At 60.0% G+C, this 24,673-nt stretch overlaps 1 protein-coding gene across 2 annotated transcripts; it reads left to right on the forward strand.

The window, feature by feature from the left end:
• Positions 1–24,356, forward strand: UVSSA (UV stimulated scaffold protein A). 2 transcript variants are annotated; one of them, XM_036280355.1, is made up of 13 exons: positions 1–153; positions 1,007–1,337; positions 2,034–2,154; positions 2,844–3,209; positions 4,103–4,215; positions 4,321–4,449; positions 11,023–11,185; positions 16,984–17,128; positions 17,465–17,590; positions 18,008–18,191; positions 18,515–18,626; positions 21,024–21,198; positions 22,594–24,356. In XM_036280355.1, exons 1-13 carry the CDS (start codon positions 56–58, stop codon positions 22,685–22,687), a joined length of 2,157 nt encoding a protein of 718 aa, XP_036136248.1. In that variant the 5' UTR covers positions 1–55; the 3' UTR covers positions 22,688–24,356. The 2 variants fall into 2 exon arrangements, with proteins under 2 accessions (XP_036136248.1, XP_036136241.1); XM_036280348.1 differs by having other exon boundaries at positions 11,023–11,128.
• Positions 24,357–24,673: the final 317 nt, after the last annotated feature.

Consider the following 24,673-nt stretch of genomic DNA (forward strand, 5'->3'; position numbering starts at 1 on the left):
CCGGGAGCTAGTGAAGCCCCGCTTCCTGAGCGTCTCTGCCTCGCTGTCTGTAGCCATGGATCAAAGACTCTCGGAGTTGGTAGAAGACCTCACAACTTCCGGAGAACCCCAGCTGAATACTGAGAAAATGAAGGAGCTGAAGAAAATTTGCAAGTATGTCTTAAGGTTCAGTGTTTCGTGGTGACTGGCCGGCCCAGCAGGTCCGTGACACCCCTGGGAGGCAGTGACACTTGAGGCTTTCCCGGGGCCAGGCCTGTATCTCCCCTGCACACAGTTGAGCCCTGCACGGGTGCCTGTGCTGAGAAAGAACCCGCAAAGGAACACGCCCAGGTTGTTACCCCAGGGCCCTGCAGTATTCTGGGGCACTGGTCCCAGGGTGGGGTGTGGGGTGTGGGAAGAACCTGTTAGGACTGGTGGAGTCTCTGTTCACTCCCATGTGTGGGTGATGGAGTAGGTCCTGTGAGTTCATAAGTGTGTTTAGAGATGAGTATACATCTACTGTTTAAGTTGTTGGCACATGCGATGGAGGAAGGTGAGAGGTCCCAGGTGGGCAGGTGGCCCCTTGGTGCGGCAGGACCTGTGTGTCCATCCCGCCCTTCTGCTGCGGACAGGTGAGCTGGGATCTGCTGAGAGCTGCTCAGACTCTGGGAACATAAGCTGTGTCCTGATCGTCTCTATCTTGTGTTTACAAAACAGGAGAGAACTTAAAGGATTGCTTATTAAGTGATGAAGAACTTACATTTCAACTAAAAATGTCCAGCCTCGATCAGGTTTCACTGTATGTGTCCTGACGGGGCATCAGACCCACACCCTTTGGTGTACGGAACAATGCTCCAACTAACAGCCACTGGCCAGGGCTTGGCTTTTGGGTTTTACAGAAGCAGGAAGGGACCGGGTTTGGTCTCTTGGAGGGGAGAATGAGACTGGGAGAGGGCACCTGTCCCTGCCACTTGGGAATACTGTCCCCAAGCGTCAGGCGCTTGGTAAGGACAGCTGGCATCCCCAGGTCATCGGAGGAACAGCTGAGCCATGCCTACCACCTGCTGATGGCCCAGCTGAGCCAGGAGCACGCCGAGATCCGCCTCTCCGCCTTCCAGGTTGTGGATGCGCTCTTCGCCCGCTCTCACCTGTTCAGGGTGCTGGTGGTGTCCAGCCTCCAGGAGTTCTTGGAGCTCACTCTGGGCACTGACCACCGGCGGCCCCTGCCGCCCCCCAGAGAGGTGGCCCAGAAGCTGAGGCAGGCTGTCACCCAGGCCATCCAGGGATGGAATGAGAAGTTTGGCATGGCCTATAAGAAGCTCGCCTTGGGCTACCACTTCTTGAAACACAGCCAACAGGTGGGTGGGTCTTGGCAGTGCCATCTTGGTGAATAGACTTGCCTGGATCTTTGGTTGCTGGGCCAGGGATGTGGACTGAACAGGCCTGAGAGTAACCAGCAGGTGGGAATCGGACTCCAGATACGGGAGGAGCAGCTTTGGGAGGAGGCTGGGAGGCTCATACGCAGGAGTGGGTGGAGCTGAGCCTGTGGACCTGGTTCCCAGGGGGTGCAGGTGGAAGAGTGGACAGTGAGATCCAGCTGCTCAGACACAGCCCTTCTCTGTGACGATCTCCCGCCCTTTGGGACCCATCCCACTCTTTGTGTTCACCTGGGTCCCTCTCCCACCTGTCCCTGCTCTCCTCGCCTTTGGGTGCCACCTCTCCTGCCGCATGTCTGGGGTCCATGCTCGGGTGGTGGTCTCAGGCCCCTGGGTCCAGCCTGCAGCGACCCTTCCCTGCTGATCAGAGCAAGTGCCCCCATCCCCAGCATGCTTGGCCAGGGTCTCCTGTCACTTTGTTGGGAGGTGCCGCTGGCCGTGCTCTCCCAGAGACTGGGCGCACAGTCCGGTGCAGGCTGCGTGTTTTGCACATGGAGCTGGGGACCCGCTGAGGCTGTTCGTGTGCCAGCGCCAGTGCTGCTGCTTTGTGGCCTGTTTTGACTTTTATTTCCTTTGTGTTCTGTTTAGTTGAGTCTGACCTTTGTCTCAATTTCTCAGGTGGATTTTCAGGATGTGAATGCTAGGACTCTGGCAGAGAGAAAGCGAGAAGAGGAGAAGCAGAGGCGTTTAGACAGAATCTATCGGGAAAGGTCTGAGCAGGCCGTGCAGGAGATGGAGGGTGAGTCTCCAGGAGGACAGACCAGCTGGGTAGGGACCCACACCCTGTCCCAGGAACCTCTCTGTGGGCCATGAATGTCGCACCCTTTGGTGGTCCTGCTGGCAGGGACCCCTCTCTGCATGGTCCTGGCAGGAGGTGAGCTGTGTGTCCTGCAGTGACCTGGCCTCACTCGCTCCTGCCAGCCCTTCCCCCGAGCCCCAGCATTTGCTTTCTGGCAGCCAGGGGTGAGGAAAGGGGAGGTGGCCTTGCCTCAGGCACCTCCCCGGGGGAGGGCCCAAGGAGGGAGAGGTGCAGCGGGAGTGGGTGCAGGTGCGCTGGGGCTGGAGGGCTGGGACGAGGCGAGTGTCCTCATGGCCCTTGGCTGGCCACCCCCTCCCGCAAGTTCTGCCTGTGGCAGTGTATCCCCGAGGAACTCACAGATGTGCCAAGGAGTGGCGGTCACAGTCTAAGGTGAGACCTGCGGGGTCGCCAAGACGTGGCAGCCTTGCAGCTACAGCTGCTGAGCTGTTTCCAGCACCTAAAAGCTTCCACTGACACATGCAGCCAAGGCACTGGGCTGGGGGGGGGGGGGCGGGCTGTGGGCAGCCCACCTGCTGCTGGACAGGTCTCCCTTGGACAGTGGGCCCTGCCCTTGGGCGAGCGGCGCTGTCCTGTGACGTGACCACCAAGCAGCATCTTGGTCTTTGCAGAGATGTCAGAGGAAATCCGGGGCTGCCTCACGGAGGTGCACAGCTGCTTCCGACTGCTGGTGCCCTTTGACTTGGGGCTGAGCCCGGGGGCCGGCTCACTGGCCGTGGCCTCTGGTGCATCTGAGGAGGGCGCTCCTTGCCTGGCCAGCATCCCTGACCTTGGGGACGAGGAGCAACCATGCTGCAGCAAGACCCTGCCTGCCTGTGCACGCCGTCCAGTAGCCATTGGCGGGGAGGGGCCACCCCGGGTTACTACAGGGGCCACTTCGGAGGATGAGGAGGAAGACGACAGCGACTCGGAGGAGTTTGTGCGGCACCATGGGCTGGGCTCCCACAAGTACACGCTGGATGTGGAGCTGTCCTCAGGTGACTCGGCTCCTGCCACTGCTCAGGGCTCTCCCTCATCGCCGCCAGCCCAGGCTGCTGCCCGAACAAGGTCTCCTTGGCCACGGGCCCTCGGGACACTACCAACAGCTCAGACTTTTTGGCAGGGACCCCCCCAGGTTGGGGTTAGGCTGTGAGTCCCAAAGCCCTGCCTTGCAGCCTTCATTGTGCCATGCAGGCCAGGGTGCCCTGGGAACCCCTGCGGTGGCCACGGGCTGCTGCCCAGTCCATTGGGGTCAAAGGGTGGCCGCCAAGGCTTGGGAGAAAATGAGGTGGAGAAAAGGCTTCTCTCCCTGTTTGCAGAGATAAGGGGTCACTCCCAGCCCCACATGGCTCTGGTGACCGAGTCTCGAGGTGCACCTTGAACGCGGCCTCCGGGCCCAGCTTCTGCACAGGCACCCTGACATCAGTGTGGGTGGGGTGGGGCCCCTCAGGTATGTTTTCAGGAGGGCATCAGCCTGGCCCGAAGCTGCAGGAAGTCCTGGACGCCCCCCACCAGCACCCAGAGCCTTTCAAGCCCCAAGGAACTGCCTGCCTGTGGTTGGGGGCCAGGGAGCTGGCTGCTTACGGGAGGTGGGGGTGCCAGGCCGGGGTGGCAGTGACAGGGAGGACAGGGCCAGTATTTTGAGAGTAGTGGAGGCAGGAGTGTAAGTGGGCCCAGCTTGTCTGTCCCCGAGAGTCACAGGGGTTTCGGGCCTGATGTGGAAGGAGCACTGGGGTCAGGCTGAAATGGTTTAGCCGAAATCATGAAGCAGCAAATCTTGGGCGTCATGTTTGGGGTCCCAGGTGACTCGGGGCAGGGTGAAGGCGGTAAGAAGTGCAGGTAGCCTGTCTAGGGCCCCTGGTCCCTCTGGTGACCCTACACCCCTTTGCAGAGAACCTGAGGATACAGGAGGATGAGGACAATTGCGCTGTCATCCAGTCGGCCCGGGACATGCTCAAGCTCATCAGGAACAAGTTCCTGCCAGCTGTGTGCACCTGGGTCCAGGTGAGGCACCAGGGAGCACTGGGCAGGAGGAGTGGGGTTGCCGAGGGATGGGCGGGACATGCAGGGGAGGGCCCAGCCTGCAGGTGACGAGCCCCTTGCTGGCAGCTGTTCACCCGCGCAGGTGCACACGGCAGGCACTTGGAGGCTGCCATCGACCTGAAGGCGGAATTGGAAACTGCTCTGAGGAGATCCCAGGAGCTGGACATTGAGCCCAAGGGGCTGAGCAGGAGGGAGGTGAGTGTGGTGGTAGCTGGGGTGGGGGCAGCCAGGGTCGCCCTGGAGGCTGAGTTCAGCCCTCTAGGCAGAAGTGCTGGGCTCTGGAGCATTCCCTTTCCTTACTAGGCCCTGGACTTGAGAACGAGGCCTGGCCCAGGCCATCCCCAGAGATGGAGGGGCTGAGATGGGAGTCCTGGGTCCCTGGGGTGGGAGGGGGCTTGTGAGCGGGGGTGAGTTTGAGCCCTTGGGCCCCACCTTCTGTCCTTGATTTTATGGGGTGTGCAGCCCCTAGGGACCAGCAGAGGGCGATCTTGTCTTTCTCCTTGGAAAAACGGCCAGCCAGGGAAATTCACAGCAGGCTGGGCACAGGGTGGGCCTGTGTGTCTGCGGCTCGTTAATTCCTTACGGAGGGCCCCCATCAGCACCTTAACCAGCTCATGTGTGACCCGGAGCTCTCACTGGCAGAACCCTTGGTGCTGCGCCCCAGGCATCTGCAGGATGATGTGTAGGATGGGGGGCATGGAGCTGCCAGGCCTGGTCATCCAGCGGGGACAGCACAGGCTGCTTGAGGCAGGAGTGGGCTTGGGGAGTGGGAAGCCATTGGTCAAGGAGACACTACTGTCTATTCCGAAGGCTGGAGGTCTGGCCAGGCGAGGGGCTCACTCGGGGATGACAGGGTGAACTGAGGCAGGCGCCATGCATGCGAGGCCACGGGTCTGACTGAGCAGGCAGGAGGGCACATCTCCACCTCGGCTCTGCCTATCAGTGAAGGAGCAGGGGGGCAGGTGACAGGAGTGCTGCTCCGGAGCCCTGGGAGATGGTGCTCATTCCCCGGCGTAGATGGAGTGATTGGGCCTGGCTGAGTGGCAGCGCTCTGCTCAGGTGAGCCGTTCCCAGAATAGACGCTGCGGTATCTGTCCATCTGCTCCTGTTCTGCAGCGGGCAGCCGCCAGCAGGCTGGGAATTAGCAGTGAGTTTCGCCTTCTTCTTGCCTGGTTTCCATGTGAAGCGCCTGGGGTTGTCCCTGGCTGGTGCCTCCCCACTGAGCCTGGTCCTGGTTGCACAGAGAGCAGGCTGGGCAGGGTACTGGTTCAGTAGTGACATAGATATTTGAGAACTCGTCACAAACGTGTGAGAGGGGCTCTTGGTTCCTGTGACCAAGGCCCAGACGCTGGAGGGGGCGGGGGCCTGTCCCTAGAAGGTCCAGGTGCTGCACGGGGACTTTTCTCCAGCAGCCTCATTGGTGGCCGGTGCCTTTTCCTTCTGATCTCCCATTTGTCTGGTGCCCTGGCTTCTACATACTGTTTTCCTCTTTTTATGTCACCCGAGGACATTTTTCCATTTTTTGTTCAGATAGAGTGGAAGGGAGAGAGAGAGAGAGAAACATCGACTTGAAAGGGACACATTGAGTGGCTGCCTCCCGCACGACCCAACCAGGGCCAGGGACAAACTGCAACTGAGGTACATGCCCTTAGCGGGAACTGAACCCAGGTCTCTCTGGACTGCAGGCCGATGCTCTAACCGCTGAGTCAAACCGGCCAGGGCCATATTGTTTTTCTTTTGATGTGGATGTTCTGTCTTTAAAAAATGTTTAAGCCAGTTTAAGTAGTTTTAACTGTTTGCTTTATAGAGTGTCTCGCCTGCGTTGGTTGGGAAGCTGGCCGGGATAAATCTCACCCAGATCAATAGGAAGCATCACTGGGGAGATTTAGTTGCCAGCCTGGCTGTTCCAGGGCAGGGGTGATAATCCGCGGCGGCTGCATTCGTTACACTGATAAACATCCTTTGGAAACTTTTAAATTGCATGATGTTTAATTGTAGCTAAGATCACCGATTATTTTGTTCCGGGTAATTAACAAATAGTAATTTCCTACTAACCAATAAGTCAGAAAAATAATTTTAAGCATCAGTATATTTGTACCATTGGCTCACCCATCACCTGTCTGGTATGGCAGCCACATGGTGTTAGTGGCAACACCTCCGATCATCTGCTGGACTCCACATGCGCGTCATTGTTGGCCACTGTGGGGCAAGGCCACGGCCACTCTGGGCCAGGCCTGTGAACCTGGCTTCCTGTCGGGGAGAAGGACAGAGCAGGAAACGCAGGGAATGAAATGTTGGCTGCATCAGCCTCCCAGGGAGGCAGGAAACTAAATCAGCGACATGGGGACCTTGTACTCGGCAGGGCCAGTAAACAACCTTCCTGGTGACGTGGCCCCTCCATCATGCTGAAGGCCAAACCGCTGCGTCGAGGGGCTGAGAGAAGGGAGGGGTCTGCATGCTGATATTGGAGGGCGAGGGAGCACCCCATCTCCTCTCCTGCCCCAGCCCCCAACTTCCCCGCTGTGTGAACACCTGCATCACCTCACCTCCCCAGCAGTCCTGAGCTCCAGATACCTCACCTGTGGTCCCTCTTAGTTCCAAAAGCAGCTCCACCAGGGGGTCATGTCATGACCCCATTTTACAGGTGGGAAGACTGAATTGGGGCAGTCGTGTGGGCCTTGCCTTCCGCCCAAGGCTGAGCCGCCCAGGGAGGGTGCCAGCCACAGCGTCACAGGGCTGGAGCTCTGCCTCATCAGGGGAGCGTGTGACTTCCTCTCCGTGCTGGGTGCTCGTCAGCCAGGGAGCTGTCGTGTTCCACCAGGGCAGCAGCCCAGGCGAGAACATGTGCACAACTCTGACGGGCTGTGGACTCCGGTGCACGCCCCAGAGTGGTTGCCTGCAGAGGGCTGTCCATCTGGACTGCAGCACAGACTAGGGCCCCCGGCCTGTCTCCTGGGTTGCCATCCCAGCTCAGATTCACGGCCCTGCCCTTACCTGTCTGCCCACTGCCTGCCCAGACCCAGCGGAGCTCTGGGCCCCCAGCCTCACCCTGGAGATGGACCTGCGGTGGTGGCGGCCTCCCAGCCCAGCAACCAGACCGGGCACTGGAGCCGCTCCCACAGCAGGGCCTCTGTGAAGCGCGCTCCTGCTGCGATTCAGTCAGACCCGGAAGGGAAGGGACTGCCCTTCTAGGGCGAGGTGGCTCCTGTTCCCAGCCTCTCAGATTCTGTTCGCCCCTGGGAGGGGCTGTGCTCCAGGCTGGTCCAAGCAGGCTATCGGGTCCGTGTGCCTGCCACGGTCAGCCTGCCGGCCTCCTCTGCCCTCTGAAGGTGCTGGCAGCCGAGATGTTCATGAGATAGCGGCCTGGCTGGGCAATTTGCACGGCCTTCTGGGAGGGCATTAGCATATAAATAGCCGCTGGATGACGGCCATCACAGCTGAGCACGTTTAATTTTTAGTTTATAAGATAGAATGGGGTTTTAAATGCACAGCCATCAAGCTCTGAGAGACAAATGCAGGTGGGAGCTCACTTGTCTGACGAGGCCTTACATCATTTTTTTTTTAAAAGGGAAACACACATAAACTGAACAAAAGTGATTTCCTGGGTGAAAAGTAATTGCGATTGCGCAGCAAGTTAATTAGATCGCACAGAATTTATTTAATGTCCCAGCTGTATCGGGCGCGCTGGCGGGCCGGCCGCTCCGACGCGAGGCGTTCTCTCCATCCCTCCTCGAATAATTAGTGACCTCGCTGCCCGACTTCTGTAAACTGATTGCATTGTATATTTTAGCCATTTTATTGCTTGTTTAATTAGGATTGCAGAGGCTCATTTTTCTAAATCCTTTTAACTATGGGTGAGAATCGGTTTGTATGAAACCAGCCCAGCCGCAGCCACGTCTGTGAGGGTTTCGTGCAGGGGCCTGTCCAGCTCCTAGAGCCTCGCAAAGCTCAGATGGCGCTGTCCACCTGCCTAGGCGCCCCCTGTCGGGAGGTGAGCACATGGCCTGGCATGACCTGGTGTCCCCCAGACGGGGCCGGTTCTGGTTTCATCGAGACCGGAAGCTGCTCCCAGGGAAACCTCTGGGGAAGGCCAGGGTGGGAGCCCACCCCTTCTGAAGGACTTGCCTTCAGCTGGTGCCTCCTCAGGTTGTGATCTACCCAGGGTCCTAGGGTGTCCTTGCCCCCTGCCCCCCCCCCCCCAGCATCTCCCCACCTCGGGCTCAGTGCAGGCTTCTGCCCCTGTCTGTGACCTTTGGCCTAGGACCTTTTTACTGACCCCCACTAGCTCAGGTGTGGGCCTCAGTTGTCCCAGCTGTGCTGTTTCTGAGGTCTTGGGAAGACTGCCACTTGGGCTGGGGGGAACAGGTGCTTGGTGGGTGGCCCGGGAGAGGTCACAGAGGTGTCTCTGCAGCAGTGACTTCCTGAGAAGCGAGGTTTCTTCACCCAGGGAGGTCAGCTGTCACCATTCTGCCCATCGGGCTCCCCTGGGACCTCACGCTGGACAGTGGGAGCTCTCGTACCGAGGGCGCTGTTGGCTGGGAGAGCTGTGGCCGGCCGCCTGCGGTGCAGCCCCAGCTGGCAGCACGGGAGCCTGGCAGGGCCCGCAGGGCTCCGCTGGGACCTGGGGCGGGGACCTCGAGGAGGGCGGTTCTTTCAGCCCAGCCCCGCCCTGTGTTCTCGGACTTGGTGCCACCCCGGCCTCCTGGGCTGACTCAGGAACAAAGGCTCAGGGCTCTGAGGACGCTTAGGGAGAAAGTGGGATTCTTGAGAGTTAGCTAAGCAGCTGAGTACTTTTTAGGAAATGAAAATTTAATACAAGTCCACGATGAATTCGATGGTGGGAGCAATAAGCATAATATTTTATGAAAATGACCCCATATTTAAAACCTGGCATCCGTGTTATGCATTGTAGCACCCGGTCGGTCCACATCTACCTTTTAGAAAATTAAAACACATAAATTCTGTTTAGTGTTTGATACGCACTGCACAGGCCGAGAGCTGTAATGCCCTAAAACCTTGGGCTGCTTTCCACCTTTCATAAATTCCTGGGGAGATTCTATACAAAAATAATTTTCAGGTCCGCAGCTCATTGTTATTCAAACGTGATTGATTGTCGTCATTTGCTCAGCTCGGAGTTAAGTGCCCCTGTCGTTTCCAAAGAGTATAATTGGGACGTTTCACAGGTCAGCGGAGGAGACAGGCTTCCCTTTTGATCAGTGTTAGACTGATAACAAAAATCACAGTTTCCAGTGATTGATGTCTCTGCACCTCCGGACGCAGGCTGCAGGCCGAACCCAAACAAAGTGCATTAGCATCTGATTATGCCTCTGGGGCTGCCCAGGGTCCCAGAGGGTCCTGCAGGTACACCATATGCGGGTCTGCCCTGGGGCGGGCAGTGGGGGTGCCCTCGCCTGGCCACCCAGCTGGGCTGCTGTGAGGCCAGCGCGTGGCACCTCCCTGTGGTCTGTTGCTGTCGGAGTGATTTCAGAGGTGAGGACCTGTGTGGGGCCATGTTTCCTGAGTTTGCCTCTCATGGCCTCACCAGGCTCCGTCGCTGGTGCTCCTGGACGGGCCTCCCCAGGCCTTTCCTTCAGGCGGCTGCGGTGGCAGTGGCCGTGAGGTGGGCATTGTGGTTCTGGGGTCGCACCCGTTCCCTGGGGCAGGGTTGCCATGCCGTTGTCCCAGGCCCAGGCCGGCGAGCTGCCATGCTCCACGGGGTGTGCAGAGGCCGCCCCGTCCCCGAGGGGTTGCTCCCGTGGGGTGAGGGGATGTGGAGGAGGAGACTGAGGGGTCCAGGAGGCTTTTCTGAGCAGGCTGGTCATGGGCGCCTGATTCCCAATGTTTGTGGCCCTGGCACGTTGGCATGTGTGCGTGGCCATCGGTCACCCCATGTGGAAGCTCCCCTTCTTTATGGGAACTGTTGACCTGCTCAAGGGGTCTTGTTGCTCACTGAGCTGGGTGCTGCCCAGGAAGAGTGCGGAGGCGGGTCCGGGTCCTTCCCTGTGCAGCTCAGAGGTCTCCAGTGTGCATCGGAGACCTCACCACACTGACCCAGGCAGGGGAGGTGACCGCCACCAAGGAAACTTGCTTCAGTGGCTTTTAAAAATTTTTTTTCCCTTTATTGACTTTAGAGAGAGAGGAAGTGAAAGGGAGAGAGAGAAACACTGAAGAGAAAGAACATCGATCGGCCGCCTCCCGCACGCCCCCCACTGGGGATCGGGCCCACAACCTGGGCATGTGCCCTGGCCGGGAATTGAACCAGCAGCCTCTTGGTGCAGGGTCAATGCTCAGCCACTGAGCCACACCGGTCGGACTTCAGTGGCTTTTGGACATCATTGTTACGGACAGAATATTCCACAAGTGCTGTGGTCACATCAACACCCAAGGCCCGAGTTGGGAGGTGGCCCAAGGACAGGGCGTGGTGCTTCGGCCCAGCTAAGCTGAAGAGGCCTGTGGCCAGGCCTGGAAGGAGGGGCTGTCACCCTGCCTCAGGGGACCCTGCCTTGTTCAAGGAGACCTGTTCTGTGAGACTGAAGCGGCTCCTGTTCCAGTTGGGGTGCGGGCGGCTGGGCAGGCTCGTGTTCGCGTGAACTCGGTGCTGAGGGCAGGTACATGGGGCCGGCGGTTCGGGAACAAGGCGGCTTGGAGACAGCTCAGTGTCTGCCCGGCCACGCGGGCACCCAGCTGGAAGGACAGCCTCACAGGGCCCAGGGACCTCTGGCCTCTGCCTGCTGTTCCCACACACGGGTTTGGGGGGTGTTTCCACAGGTGGTGGCCCTGGGGGACGAGGATGAGGACGAGGATGACTTTGTGGAGGTCCCGGAGAAGGAGGGGTACGAGGCCTGCGTCCCTGACCACTTGAGGGCTGAGGCTGGTAAGTGGCAAGGACAGGGCACTGGGAGGAGGGTCCCGCTCAGACAGTGCCCGTCAGGTATGGGACTTGTGGCCCACTGGTCAGGGAGCTTGCTGTGGTCTGGGCCAGGAGGTCCTGAGGTTCCCTGTGGCCGCTGGAGACACTGGGGCTGCTTTCACTGAGCTGGTGACTCTGTTCTGCCCCCCCCCCAGGCCACCCAGTGGGTCTCTGTGCTCTGCCCCCCCCCAGGCCACCCAGTGGGTCTCTGTGCTCTGCCCCCCCCCCCCCAGGCTGCCCAGTGGGTCTCTGTGCTCTGCCCCCACCCCGAGGCCGCCCAGTGGGTCTCTGTTGCCAGTTCCTGGGATGTAGCTACCTGTCCACACAGAGCAGAGCCTCAGAGGCCTTGTGCTAACCTCCCTGCTCAGGAGCTAAAGGTCTCTCCCTGGGTGAGTGCAGGGGTAGGGCGGCTGTCCCTGGGCGGAACGAGGTCCTGCCCTCGGTGGGGTTGGCCGGTCTGCTGTGTGGGCTGCCTCTTGTGGGCAAGGGGGCAACCACCCCATGTTCTCTAGGCTCCCTTGCTCCCCAGTCGCCATTTCTTGGGGGTGTCACAAGCAAGGTGGATCTGTCCTTACTGTTCAAGGAGTCAGACCAGTCTCTGGCCCAAGGTGTCTGTTTACTCCATTACGCAGAGCAGCATGGGCCCTGGGAAGCGCAAACCAACCTGTCCTGTCTGAAAGATTCTTCTTTTTCAAAAACCCTCTGCAGCCACGTCCGCATCCAGGACTGGTTCTCTAGGGAGGGGCGGGCCCACGTCAGGTGGCCACGCGCGTGGCAGCGGCTCATGTCCAGAGGAGATAAAAGCCAGGCAGTGGCTTTGGTGGGAGTGACAGGTCGACCGGAGTGGAGTGGGGTGGCCATGTGCAGGGAGCTCACACAGTTGGACACAAGTGTGCCCACATGATCCCTGTGCGTCACCAGGTCACTGCAGCCAGACTCACAGCCCTCCACACACCTAGTTCCTGCCCGTACTGTGTGACCCTCCCCAGGCGGGTCCTGCCCTCCTGGGTCCCGGCCAGCATAGCAATGAGCAGGTCTCCCTCTGACCACTGGGTGACACCTGCTCATCCGAACCTGACCTTGGGTCACAGGCCTCGCCCCACACCCACAAGGCACCTCGGAGAGTCTCACGCCATACCCTAGGTGCAGTGGCTGCCTGCCTGTGCCCAGGGTGTGCCCAGCAGGCCAGCCATACCTGAGGCCGCCCTTGCCCAGGTGGGTGTAGTGGGCAGAGGACAGGACTGCAGGGAACAGCCTGGTTGGCCCCCAGCCACTGCTCCAAGTTTCTGGAGCCCGGAGCCTGGCAGCCAGCAGCAGCCTTCATGCTTCGGCTCAGGCGGTCTTGTCTGCCCAGGCCTCTGGCCTCTGGCCCCTCCCTCTACCCTGTCAGGCGTCCTGCAGAGGTCAGGAGGTCCCTCCATGCTCCTGGCGCTCGGCTCTGGCTGTGCCACGGCCTGTCGCCTGCACCCGAGGCTACTGGCCTGTAGGGCTGCGTCCACAGTGCCCACGGGATGCCTGGCTGCGACAGGCACCTCACGAGGGAGGCAGAGACCCTGTGGCTTTTGCAGCCGTCATCCGCCCTCCTCTCCGGATGGCTCACTGTTCCACGTGTGACCTTGAAGGTGCCGCTGACATGTGGGTGCCAGGTGTGGCTGTTGACGTTCTCGAACGGGAGCAAACAGGTGGGCATAGCAGTGTGCTGCCCGCACAGGGTCTGGGGGTCCCAGGCCCCTGTGGCAGATGGGGTGGGGTTCCTGTTCCCAGGGTCACACCACCTGGTGACCCCGTGCCCCTCCCCCATGGATCTCTCAGGCCCTAGATGGAAGAGGGCGGCTGACCCGTGTGCCCTCCAGCCGGGTGCTCGAGCCCTGGTGCATGGGCACGCCCCAGCAGCTCACAGCTCGGTCTGTCGGCGCTGCTCCCCTCGGAGGGCTGTCTGGGCCCTGCAGTCTGAGCCCACAGCCCAGGCAGCTCTCATTCTCTGAGTTTCACGGAGGGTTTCATCTCCTCCTTAATCCTGCGTCTGTCAGGACGTAATCTCTCTCTCAAATTTACATTTTAATTACAAGGCCAGCTGAACTAGGCAAAATCGATAGTGTCAGGTGGGAGGCTGACTTTGTGGAAGCCCCGGCCTCTCCATTTCCTGCGATTGATCCATCCCCCACCCCGGCGCCTTAATGCTCCAGGCAAATTGGTCAATTTAAACAAAAAAGGAGATTTGGGCATTTGTATGTTCTTTCTAAAAGCAATCTTGGGAGTAAGTCTGCACCCAGACCTGTACTTGAGCCAGAAGCCTGTGGGTGGCGCTGTGGTGATGGCTCCTGTTCGCAGCCCCTTCCCGCAGGCCGAGCTCCTCTGCCGGCCGGGTTCCACTGAAAGTATGTCAGCGAGATCGATTTTCCACCGCGGGGTGAAGTGCTGGGTTTTAGTGCCCCGAGTATTTACCCTGCTCTAACACGCTTACCCATCTTTTTAATGGTTTAAAACAACAAATCAATGGAAAATATATTTCATTCTTGTAACTCAGGAATTCTCCTATTGATCTTTGGCTGTGACTGTATCCATCCGCGCAGTGTCCACCTACCATCCTCTGCCTCCTGTGTGGGTGGCGTGTGCGCTTGTGTGGCCCCGGGTGTTCCTGACGTGCAGTCAGAAGCCCAAGTGGGCGTGCGGACGTCTGTGTTGGTGGGGCCTGAGATGCCGTGTGGGTGACAGAGCCAGCTTGGGGCTTGCCTCCTTCCACGTGTGCACAGCTCATGCACTCAGGTGGCCAGCGGTGGACCCAGTCACCTCTAAGTGGTTTTGTCCTGTGTCCTCCACTATTAGCAGGGACCCCAGGAATAGGGGTGGACCCCATGCTCACACAGCAGAGTACAGAGCTTGAAGGGTGCCTGGGGCAGGCTGGGTGGAATCTTGAAGGGTGGGCAGGTGAACCCGTTGAGCCACGTGCAGCCTCCGCTCACCACTGCTCACCTCGACTCACCTCTGCTCACCTCCACTCACCTCTACTCACCTCTGCTCACCTCCACTCACTTCTGCTCACCTCTGCTCACCACTGCTCACCTCCGCTCACTTCTACTCACCTCTGCTTACCTCTACTCACCACTACTCACCTCTACTCACCACTACTCACCTCTGCTCACCACTGCTCACCTCTGCTCACCTCTACTCACCACTGCTCACCTCCACTCACTTCTACTCACCTCTGCTCACCTCTACTCACCACTACTCACCTCTGCTCACCACTACTCACCTCTACTCACCTCTACTCACCCCTGCTCACCTCTACTCACCTCTACTCACCTCTACTCACCACTGCTCACCTCTACTCACCTCTACTCACCACTGCTCACCTCTACTCACCACTGCTCACCACTACTCACCTCTACTCACCTCTACTCACCACTGCTCACCTCTACTCACCTCTACTCACCACTGCTCACCACTACTCACCTCTGCTCACCACTACTCACCTCTGCTCACCTCTTCCACCCTCTGCGAAAGCCGCACAAACAGCATGGGCAGATGAGTTTGGCACAGAATCAGGTAGAGCAGATTGATCCCTGTTCCCAACCCTGTCTGGGACCCTGCCAGGCAGTGATGAGCAGGTGGGCACACTGACCTGCAGAGGCCATGCCTGGGCAGAGACAGCCATTTGTTTGGTGGCTGCCCTTCCTGGTCGCACCCCTCCATCCCACCCTTTTTTCCCCAGGAAGCTCTGTCCTGTGTCCAGTACTCATGCTGGTTAGCCCCCATTCAGTCTGACCCGCGCGCCTGTGCAGGTGGATGGGTGGACAGAGGTCCGTAGTCAGTGGACTGTACAGCCCGTCTGCTTTCGGGGGTGGTGGTGGAACGTGTGCGCCTGTAAGTCCTCCTGTCTGGGGTCACCTTTGTCATGCTCCCTCTGAGTGCCTGTGGCTGGCGGGTGCCATCTGGGTGACACGGGGTCTTTGAAGGGCGGTGGTCTCCTCACCTGGGCACCCGTCCACCTACATGTGCTTGAAAGGGTTTCTCAGACATGAAGCCTCAGCCTGTTCTGAACCCGGATCCTGCTCATTCTGCCCGGGCCACACTCTGAGGGTCCACGGCCCACAACATCCTGCAGAGCCCTGCGTTTATTCTGACCACACCGCCCCGCCTTTTTTTCTTCCTTTGAAAATCCTCACCCGAGGGTATTTTCTATTCATTTTTTTTCGGACAGAGTGAGAGAGAGAGAGAGAGAAATATCAGTGTGAGAGACAAATCTACCAGCTGCCTCCCGCATGACCCTGACCCGGGCGGGACTGAACTGCAACCAAGGTACGTGCCCTTGACCGGAATCGAACCCACCACTCTGGTCCATGGCTGGACACTAACCACTGAGCCAAACTGGCCAGGGCCCACACCTCCTTTTTTTAAATCTTCAACCGAGGGTATTTTTCTATGTATCTTCAGATAGAGTGGGAGGAAGGGAGGGAAAGCGAGAGAGAAACATTGACATGAGAGGGACACATTGACTGGTTGTCTCTCACATGACCCTGACCAGAGCCAGGGACGAACTGCAACTGAGGTACGTGCCCTTGACCAGAATTGAACTTGTGACTCATTGGTCCACGGGCTGACGCTTCATCTGCTGAGCCAAACTGGCAAGGGCTCACCCTTCCTTTTTTAAAGTTTTTTTTTTTTTCTTTATTGATTAGAGAGAGAGAGATGGAAACATCAATGAGAAAGAAACATCAATGGCCGCCTCCTGCACACCCCCTACTGGAGATCAAGCCCACATCCTGGGCATGTGCCCTGACCGGGAATCGAACCACGACCTCTTGGTGCAGAGTTGACGCTCAACCACAGAGCCACACCACCAGGCTCACCCCTCCTGTTTTAATGTTGGCTACACTCTCAGCATTTCTTTGGGTCCTGTTGGCATAGTAACCGTCTCCCATCCCTTCACCTTCAACCTCTTGTTAACCATCTGCTTGAAGAGGGTCCCTCACACAGACAGCAAATGTTAACACCTTGGGCTGATCAACCCTCCTTTTCATTGGCTTCCGTCCTTCAGATGACCGTCGCCGTATTTCACTGGTCAGTGGCTGTCACTTGATTTCTACACTTCTCTTGATTTGCTGTTTAATTTTTTCCTTTTTTCTGCCTTTTATTTGCTAGATTAACTTTTTTCTGTGGCTTAAAAAGTATCCATCCAGTGGAATAAAAGCATCTACTCTTTTTCGAGGCCAGGTGGCTCGGTTGGTTGGAGCATCGTCTCGCACACCAGAAGGATTGTGGGCTTGATCCCTGGTTGGGGAGCGTAAGGGAGGCAACCGATTGATGCTTCTCTCACATCGATGCTTCTTTCCCCACCCTCTTCCCTCTTTCTAAAATCAATGAACATATCCTCAGGTGAGGATTTAAAGAAACCTTTATTCTTCTGACGGTCATCCCTAGTTCCCAAAGATTCATTTTCATGTTTGTCATCCACTGTTATCCGTGTCTGCACGTCCCCTGCATGAGATGGTGACCTGGCTCCTGGGGCTGGGCTGGCGCCCATGTGGGCATTGGTGTGGCGCAGGCTGGCCAGCAGGTGTAGAGGGCAGAGATGCTGCTCTGTCTCCTGGGGACACGGGGCACTGCCTGCAGGGAGCAGAGGCGTGTCGGCTCGTCTGTGGCCGTGTCCTGTGGGGGTACCGGTGAGATGCCAGCCTCGTGGCTTCGGCTGGCTGGGGGCAGGGCTGGCGCTCCGTGGACTGCCGCCGTGGGCTGCTGGAGAGCTCGACCGCTAACGTGTGGGCAGCCTCTCGACCACTTGACCACCTCCGGGTGACCAGTAAACACATGTGTTTCAGGGCTGGGGAAAGACCTGGCTGCGCAGGGCCTGCAGGTGAGGAAGAGGACGAGGAGAGAGGAGGAGGCGAGCGACCCCACCTCTGCTGCTGCCCAGCTCCACCGGCTCCGGGGCCACCTGCCCCCAGCCCCATGCCCGAGCCCCAGGTGACTCCCGGTCACCCCGCCTCTGCCTAGAGCAGGCGTGCATCCCCAGGCTCCCAAGGCCACTTGGGCTCCTTGGGGGCAGCCCTAGGTGTGCATCCTGGCCAGGCCAGCACCTGGGCCTAGGGGAGGGGCCTGAGGCTCTGGGTGTGAGGGTAGACATGGGGCACCCAGGCCCAGGGTGAGGACCACAGGTCCCAGGTCAGCTCCTAGAGCCCCGCTCGAGGTTAGAGGTCATTGGTCATGTGCTGGCCCTGGGTCTGAGCTCGGAGAGGAGAGGCGGTGGCTGTGCTGACCCAGGTGCACAGTCGGTGTTCTCTGCTCACGTGGCCCCTGCAGGGCACCGTTGGGGCCAGAGGAGGCTGAGAAGTTGGCAGCAGAGCGGGCCCGGGCGCCTGTCGTGCCCTTTGGGGTGGACCTGTGCAACTGGGGCCAGGAGCAACCGGCGGTTGGGAAGGTCCTCAAGTGAGTACAGGCATGTCTGGTTCCTGCGGGCCACTGCCTGCTCCCCACCTCTACCCGGGGGACCCGCAGCTGGGCGCTGGCCTGGCTCTGTCTCCTGGCTGTGCCCTGTCCTAGCCCGAGCCAGTACCTCGGGCTTTTCCTGGACCTGTCTGCTCCCTGGGAGAGTCCTGTGCTGTCCTTTGGGACGGTTGGGCACCAGGACCCAGGGCGCGTTCTCACCCTTCCAGCTCCTCCGGTCCTGTCTGCACTGCCCTGGCCCCCTGACTCCCTAGACTCCTGCCCAGTGGGCTGAGCTGGGCTCTGCAAGGATGCCCCGGAAGCCACCCCCTGGCTCTGCAGCCCGTGGGGCGGGTGGGGGGGGTCCGTGTGCTCTGAAGCCCTGGGTGGCCCCGCAGCGGCTGACGGCTGCCCCTGCAGGGCGGAGTCTCAGCACCGCTTCTGGAAGCCCCGTGAGGTGGACGAGGAGGTGGGCAGCGCTGAGGTCTCGGAATTGCTGCGGAGCCGCCACATCACCTTCGCAGGGAGGTTCGAGCCCGTGCAGCACCGGTGCCGCGCCCCCAGGCCCGACGGCCGACTCTGTGAGCGCCAGGACCGGCTGAAGGTGAGGCTGCAGCAGGGGGAGGGCTGCTGGCACCTGGGCCGGGACCTGGTGGCTGGAGGCAGGCCGGGCTCCGGTAGCCTGCGGGGCTGGGCCAGCGCCTGGGCTGGTCTTGTTCTAGCTGCAGTGATGGCTCGGCCACTGACTTCCGGCCTGAGGGCAATATCTGGGCCCTGCCTGCTCTGTGCTGGGCCTGGGCTGGAAGGGAGGTCTGACTCGGGCACCCCTTCACCCAGGTCCCTGAGGGCAGCACCCAGGCCCTCTGAGGGTGGTGGAGGGTGGGGGGCAGCGACACGGAAGCTGACGACCACTCTGCTTTGCCGCAGTGCCCGTTCCACGGCAAGATCATCCCCAGAGACGACATGGGGCGGCCCCTCCGCCCGGAGGACAGGGCCCGGGAGCAGAGCCAGCAGCTGCAGAGGCAGGCCAGGTGCCCAGGTGGGTCAGGCACCGTGTCGGGACAGTCAGGCCCGCAGCCGCCAGGGCAGGTGTGTGAGCCCTGCTGCTCCAGCTGGGTCATCTAGGGCCCACGCTGCCTGGGGTCTCACGGGCCCTCCTGATGGGAGGCTGTGGGCACCAGGCACCACCTGTCACCACTGGTTCGGTGGGGTTCTGGGTTCTGAGTCCTGTTTTTTAAGCAGATGAAGGAATCGAGGCAAGAAAAGCTAATTGGCTGAGCCCATGCTACGTAGAGGAAACCAGCTCATTTCTTCCTTGATCCCTGCAGTCTGGCGTTGGCCAAGCCCCGCCCCCTCCATGGAGTCTGTGTGTTGTGTGTATATGGCACGTGCGTGGTGTGTGCACGCGTGCATCTGTGTGCCGCGCGTGTGATGCATGTGGTGTGTGTGTCTGGCAGGAAGCGGGGATGCTGCGAGCCGCTGGGCCGCCGGCACTGGGCCTGGTCTCCAGAGCGCTCCTGGGCCCTGTCGGGGCTCTTTCCTGCACTGGCCAGTTTCAGATCAGATGGCCAGTGAGCTGCAGCTACCTGGACGTCATCCTTGGTACAGTTTCGGGAGCTTCTCACAGGACGTGTGCGTGGGCTGGCAGTCCCTTGGCCCCACGTGGGGCCTGAACGCAGGGCCGGTTGGTGGCACGTGGAAGTGGCCGTCACCAGAAGGGTGGCACGTGAGAGCACTCAGCTGACTGGAGTCTGGAGGCCTTGGGCATCCTGGTGCCCTCCTCCCAGACCCCTGAGAAAGGCAGAGGTGGCCAGCATGGAGGGTCCCAGCCGGGCGGTTTGTTGTCATTAGTGGGGTGTTACCCTTTGTGGTAAGAGACAAAGATTAGATTTCAGCCTGATACCCGGTCCCAGGCCCTGGCCGGGCCGGAGGGTCCTGACCCGCTGACCCGCAGGCCGAGGCCTCCCGGTGGCACGCTCAGGGCTGGGCTGGAGGGTCCTGACCCGCAGGCCGAGGCCTCCCGGTGGCACGCTCAGGAGCAAATTAAGCGCCTATTTTTTGTGTCAGCCCTGAAGAGTGTCTGGTTCTCCAGCCCGCGGTGACTTGTTAACAACAGGTATGGGCCGCGGCCGCGGGCCGGCGCTGGCCAGTCAGATGTGAAATAGCATCTCCTCACTAACTACCTATCGATCCCGCCTCCCTGCACGCGGGCAATTTTCTTTCCCCGGCGCTCACCTCGGGGACAATGCAGCGAGCTCCAGGGCCGTCAGCGCAGGAAGGCTGCGCGCCCCAGCATCTATTGATTTTCTTCAAAGGCTTTTAAATTGCTCCTTCATTTTACTGAGATGCTCATTCCATCTCGAGCGGGCGCTGCGTTTTCCCGTTGTGTTTAAACAATTGCTCCATTCACTGGGTTCCTAAACTGTGACGCCTTCTTATTACTGGGAGATAAACTGTTTAGACAGTTTTCCTTAATCTTGGATTAATCGTCTCTGTATCTGAGCTGTGCAGCCCGTGTTCCTTCACTTCAAAAAATCAACTTGGGGAGGCCTCGCCGTCTGTCTGTCCGAGGCGCGGCTTCTCCCTGCGCCGGGCGCGTCCTGCTCTCAGCCACTGTAGGTCCTGTGTGCGTGGAGGGCCTGTCGGTGTGGGCGTCCACACCCTCCTCTGAGCCGGGCTCTCTGCCTGCGGCTCGGCGCGTGGGGGGCGCTGTGCTCTCAGTGCCGAGCGACGTGGCCCTGAGCCGGCTGCACTCGCGGGCCCACGTGGCCTTGCAGAGCGGACAGCCTTCGCTGGGGACGAGGAAGCCGGACCGAGGCAGGAAGTGGCACTGAACCAGGCACTGGTGGCCTCGGACCCTGACGCCTGCCCTGCCTCGGAGCCCCTTGGAGCTCTCGGCAGCCCTGCTCAGGGGCCCAGGGGCCTAGCCTGTGTGGCCTGCAGCCGAGGGCGCTGTTACCCCTGGGCCCCTCCTGCTGCCTGCAGGGCTGGCTGCGAGGGACGTGTGCAGGCTGTCGGGCGAGCTGACGCCCTCGCTGCTGAGGCCTGCAGCCAAGTTGGTGACCTTTGGACCAATACAAAGAGCACAGCCCGCCCTGACCCTTCAGCTGTGGCCGCCCCTGCTATGCCCGCTCTTGGCCAGCAGGCGGGTCCAGAGGCCGAGATGGGGAGCCTGGTGGGGCTCCCTCCAGCCTGGAGGCCAGAAGCTGTCTGTGGGTGGCACTCCTGCAGCCCAGCTCTCCTGGCCTGTGTGAGCGCAGCATCCTGGGGTGCAGGTGGTGGGGAGCCCTGTCTTCAACCCTGGGGACTGCCAACAGGCCTCCCTGTCCCATCACGGTGGGCGACCCAAGTGGCCGTGTCAGGGATGGATCAGGTTTGGGCGAGAGGCTCTGGGGTTGGTGCCGGGTGTTTCCTGAAGTCTCGGGTCTGTTTGCAGACTGGCAGGATCCTGAGTTTATGAGAGACGTGGAGGCGGCCACGGGTGTGGATCTAGGCTCGTCCAGGGCTGGCAGGAGAGGCCGAGGCAAGAGGAGGCGGCACCCCGGCCTCACTGACCTGAAGCGGCAGACGGACACGGCCCGCACACGCATCGCCAAGAAGGTCTTCGCCAAGTGAGAGCCCTTGCCCCGCCTGGGTCTGGGTGCTGGTGGGGGCAGGGCGACCAAGCTCCCAGCCGCTTCCAAGGCCTCCCTGGCACCCCCTCTGCTGCGATTGCTTCCCGAGCCCTGGCCCCAGGCGGGCGGTGCTCCCAGCCGCCAGCAGCGAGAAGGCTCAGTAGGCCGTCAGGAGTGGAGCTCAGAGTGGTCGCCGGTGGTGACGGATGCGCATCTTCCCGAGGGGGGCGGCTGTGCAGAGCCAGCCTGCGTCTCCCTTGCCCTGGCGACCTTGAAAGGCTGGGTACTGGCTGGCAGACCCTCATGGCCAGTGCCCAGGGGTGTCCACATGGAGACTTCAGGGAGGCCAGTTACCCCCAAGTCTGGCTGGACAGGGGTCATCACACGGGCCTCAGCCCCAGCAGAGCTTGGCCAGTGCCAACAGGATGGCGGGCGCTCCGGGTGCTGCTCTCACAGCGAGCTTGCGGGGCGGGGGGCTGAGCATCTCCTGGCCCAGCTGGACCAGCGTGGCTGGTGGGACCTGGGCAGGACCCCAGTAGAAAGGCTGCCTGCCCAGCAGCCCATCACCCGTCCCGCGCTCCGGCCAGCGGGGACCACCGCGTCCACGTGTCTCCAGAAGCACTGGGCTCTCGTTCAGGGAGCAGCTAGGCTGTGGCCCCCCTCTCCGGGCTCGTGCCAAGACCTCTCACTCGGCCCTGGAAGGCACGCGGCTCCGCGTGCTGGGCAGAAGAGGCCCTCCTGCCCTCCTGGCCGGCATTGCTGCCCACCCAGTCCAAGTGGGGCTGGACAGGAGGGCAGCTCCCTGGGTGCCTACATGGAGCCTCCAGAGGAGGGCTTGGTCCCCGGGCTCTGGGCATGAGGCTGGTTCTCATGGGTCAGCCTGGGGTAAAGGGCAACTCAGGTGCTGACCCGGAGAAGTGTCCTCCCCACGGCCTCCCTGGGCCCAGAGCTGGCTGCTCTCGTAGCCATGTGGCCTGGAGCCCCTGCAGGAGGCCGTGGGGGACTGAGCCCTGGCAGGGTGGCAGCACCCAGCAGGCACTGCTTTGTGGCCTCGGTAGTTTCCGCCTGGGCACAGGCCTGCTGAGTGCCGACACCCAGCGTCACAGTCGGCTCCCGCGGTCTCCGCCCCGTCTGCGCTGCACGTTCCTGCGCATTCCCCCTGACTCTGGACGTGGCGCTCTGGCTGGGCAGCAGCGGGGCCTGCACATCGCTGCCCTACCCGTTGCTGGCGGGCTGTGTCCATCTGGAGTGCAGTCCGCCACTGGCAGGGCCACCTTTGGGATTGGGCTGGCGCTGTGGTCTCCAGCACCAGGCCCTCTCCCGGCTGGGCGGTGAGGAGGAGCCCAGAGCCCTGGGCCTCCCTGGTCACGACTCGCTTTGCTCTCCCCACAGGGCTGCTGTGCAGAGGGTGGTCACAGCCATGAACCAGATGGACCAGAAGAAGCATGAGAAGTTTGCGAACCAGTTTAACTATGCGCTGAATTAGGGGCTAGGCCAGCTGTGCTGGGGCCTGTTTGTCAGCTCCCCAACCTCTGCCAGAGGGGGCGGTGGACACGGTCCTAGCAGCAGCCACCATCTCCATTATTGTTTGTTAAATGTGAGGAAATGGTATATATTCTGATTAAAATGCCTGAGGGTACAGGTGCTCCTTGGCCATGGGGGGCCACCGCCATCTGGGTTATGGGTCTGGCCTGCCTGAGAGGTCCTTGGAGCAGGGGGTGACCTCGGGCAGCCGTGTCCCTGGGCACCTTGCAGAACCGGGGCGTTTCGCGATGGGTTCAGTCGACGGAAGGCACACAGTCGGCATCCAGAGAGTGCGTGGCTCCCAGCCCCACCCCCAGCCTTCTGCCGGGGCTGGCTGCAGGGGCTCCTGGGAAGTCCACGCTTTGTGTAGTGCTGCTTCAGTATAGACGCAAGGGATGTGAGCATCTACCTGTCACGTTTCCAACTCACGCCGCCTTGGCGGTGGTCCCGGCAGAGGGCAGAGGGCTACCTCACTGTATTTACAGCAACAGCTTCATTGTGCCGTACAGTCACTCTTCCCACAGGACGGCTCGGTGCATCCAGCACAGTCCTGTGTACGTGCAGAAGTTGTCATCACCCTGAAGGGCAGCCCGTCCCCACTGGTGGCCTCTCCACCCACCTCCAGCCTCAGGCACCCTCTGAGCTACTGTCTGTTTCTGGATGTCCCTGCTCTGGACGCTGCGTTGAATGGAGCCATGACGGCCTCCGTTGGGCTTCATGACCAGTGGTCGCGAGTTCTCCGGTCACAGCGTGTGTCACCTCACATTCCTGCCCACAGCGTCCGTCACAGGGAGGCGCCGCTCCATCGGCCACCCCTGTCTGTTGGCACGTCCTGGCTGCTAGCGATGCTCCGGGAGCGTTTTCGTGCCAGTTTCTGTGTGGTTGTGTTTCCACTTCTCGGGCATGTGGCTAGGAGTGGAATAGCTGGGACACGTGTGGCTCTGTTCGACCGTCAGAGGGCCCTGACTTGCTTTCCACAGCAGCCGCCGCTCGTACGACTCCCCAGCTGTGCAGGGTCCTGGTGCCTCACGTTCTCCTTGACGCTTGTCATTGTCCATCTTGCTGGGTGTGAGGTGAGAGGGCATTGTGGTTTCGATTTGCATTTTCCTAATGAATGGTACTAAGCATCTTTTCACGTGCTTACTGGCCGTTTGTGCATCTTTGGAGAAACATCTGTTCAGATCCTTTGCTCATTTTCAGTTGCCTTGAGTCGTAGGAGTTCATTCTGTGTTCTGTGTAGTAGACCCTACTGGTCTGCGCGTCTCCCCCGCTCTCTTTCCACTGTCCTGACAGCGCCTGAGCCACAGCGGCTCACTGCCATGACATTGAGACCTCTGTGCTTCTGCCACCTGTGCTTTGGTGTCGTGGCTAAGCAGCCGCCGCCTCACCCGAGGTCAGGGAGGCGCACCCCTGTTTTCTCTAAGAGTCTTAAGGTCCGGTCTTTGATTCATTTTGAACTAATCCCCACATGGTGTGAGATGGGATTCCAGTGCCGTTGTTTTGAGTATGGACGTCAGTTTGTGAGCACCATTCACTGAAAACGTTGTTCTCCCGCCCAGCCGTGTGGCTCAGCGGTTGAGCGTCGATTCGGCTCCCAGTTCGATTCCTGGTCAGGGCACATGTCCAGGTTGTGGGCCAAATGCCCAGTGGGGAGCATGCAGGAGGCAGCCAGCCGATGTTCTCTCTCATCGATGTTTGTATCTCTCTCTCCTTCTTTCTTCCTTTCTCTCTCAAAAAAAATCAATAAAAGGAAAAAAAAATTGTTCTTTACTCTGTTGAATGATCTTGGCAACTCTGTCGGTCATCAGTGGACCATAAACAGGAGTTGTTTCTGCATTTGGTTCACTAGTATTTGCTGTTCCATCGGTCTCGTTTGCAAGTATTTTCTTGAAGGTTTTTGCATCTATATTCATGGAAGATTTTAGTGTATGGTTTTCTCCTGGTGATG

Source organism: Molossus molossus, unplaced genomic scaffold, assembly GCF_014108415.1.
Source record: "Molossus molossus isolate mMolMol1 unplaced genomic scaffold, mMolMol1.p scaffold_m16_p_1, whole genome shotgun sequence".
NCBI classification, from domain to species: domain Eukaryota; kingdom Metazoa; phylum Chordata; class Mammalia; order Chiroptera; family Molossidae; genus Molossus; species Molossus molossus.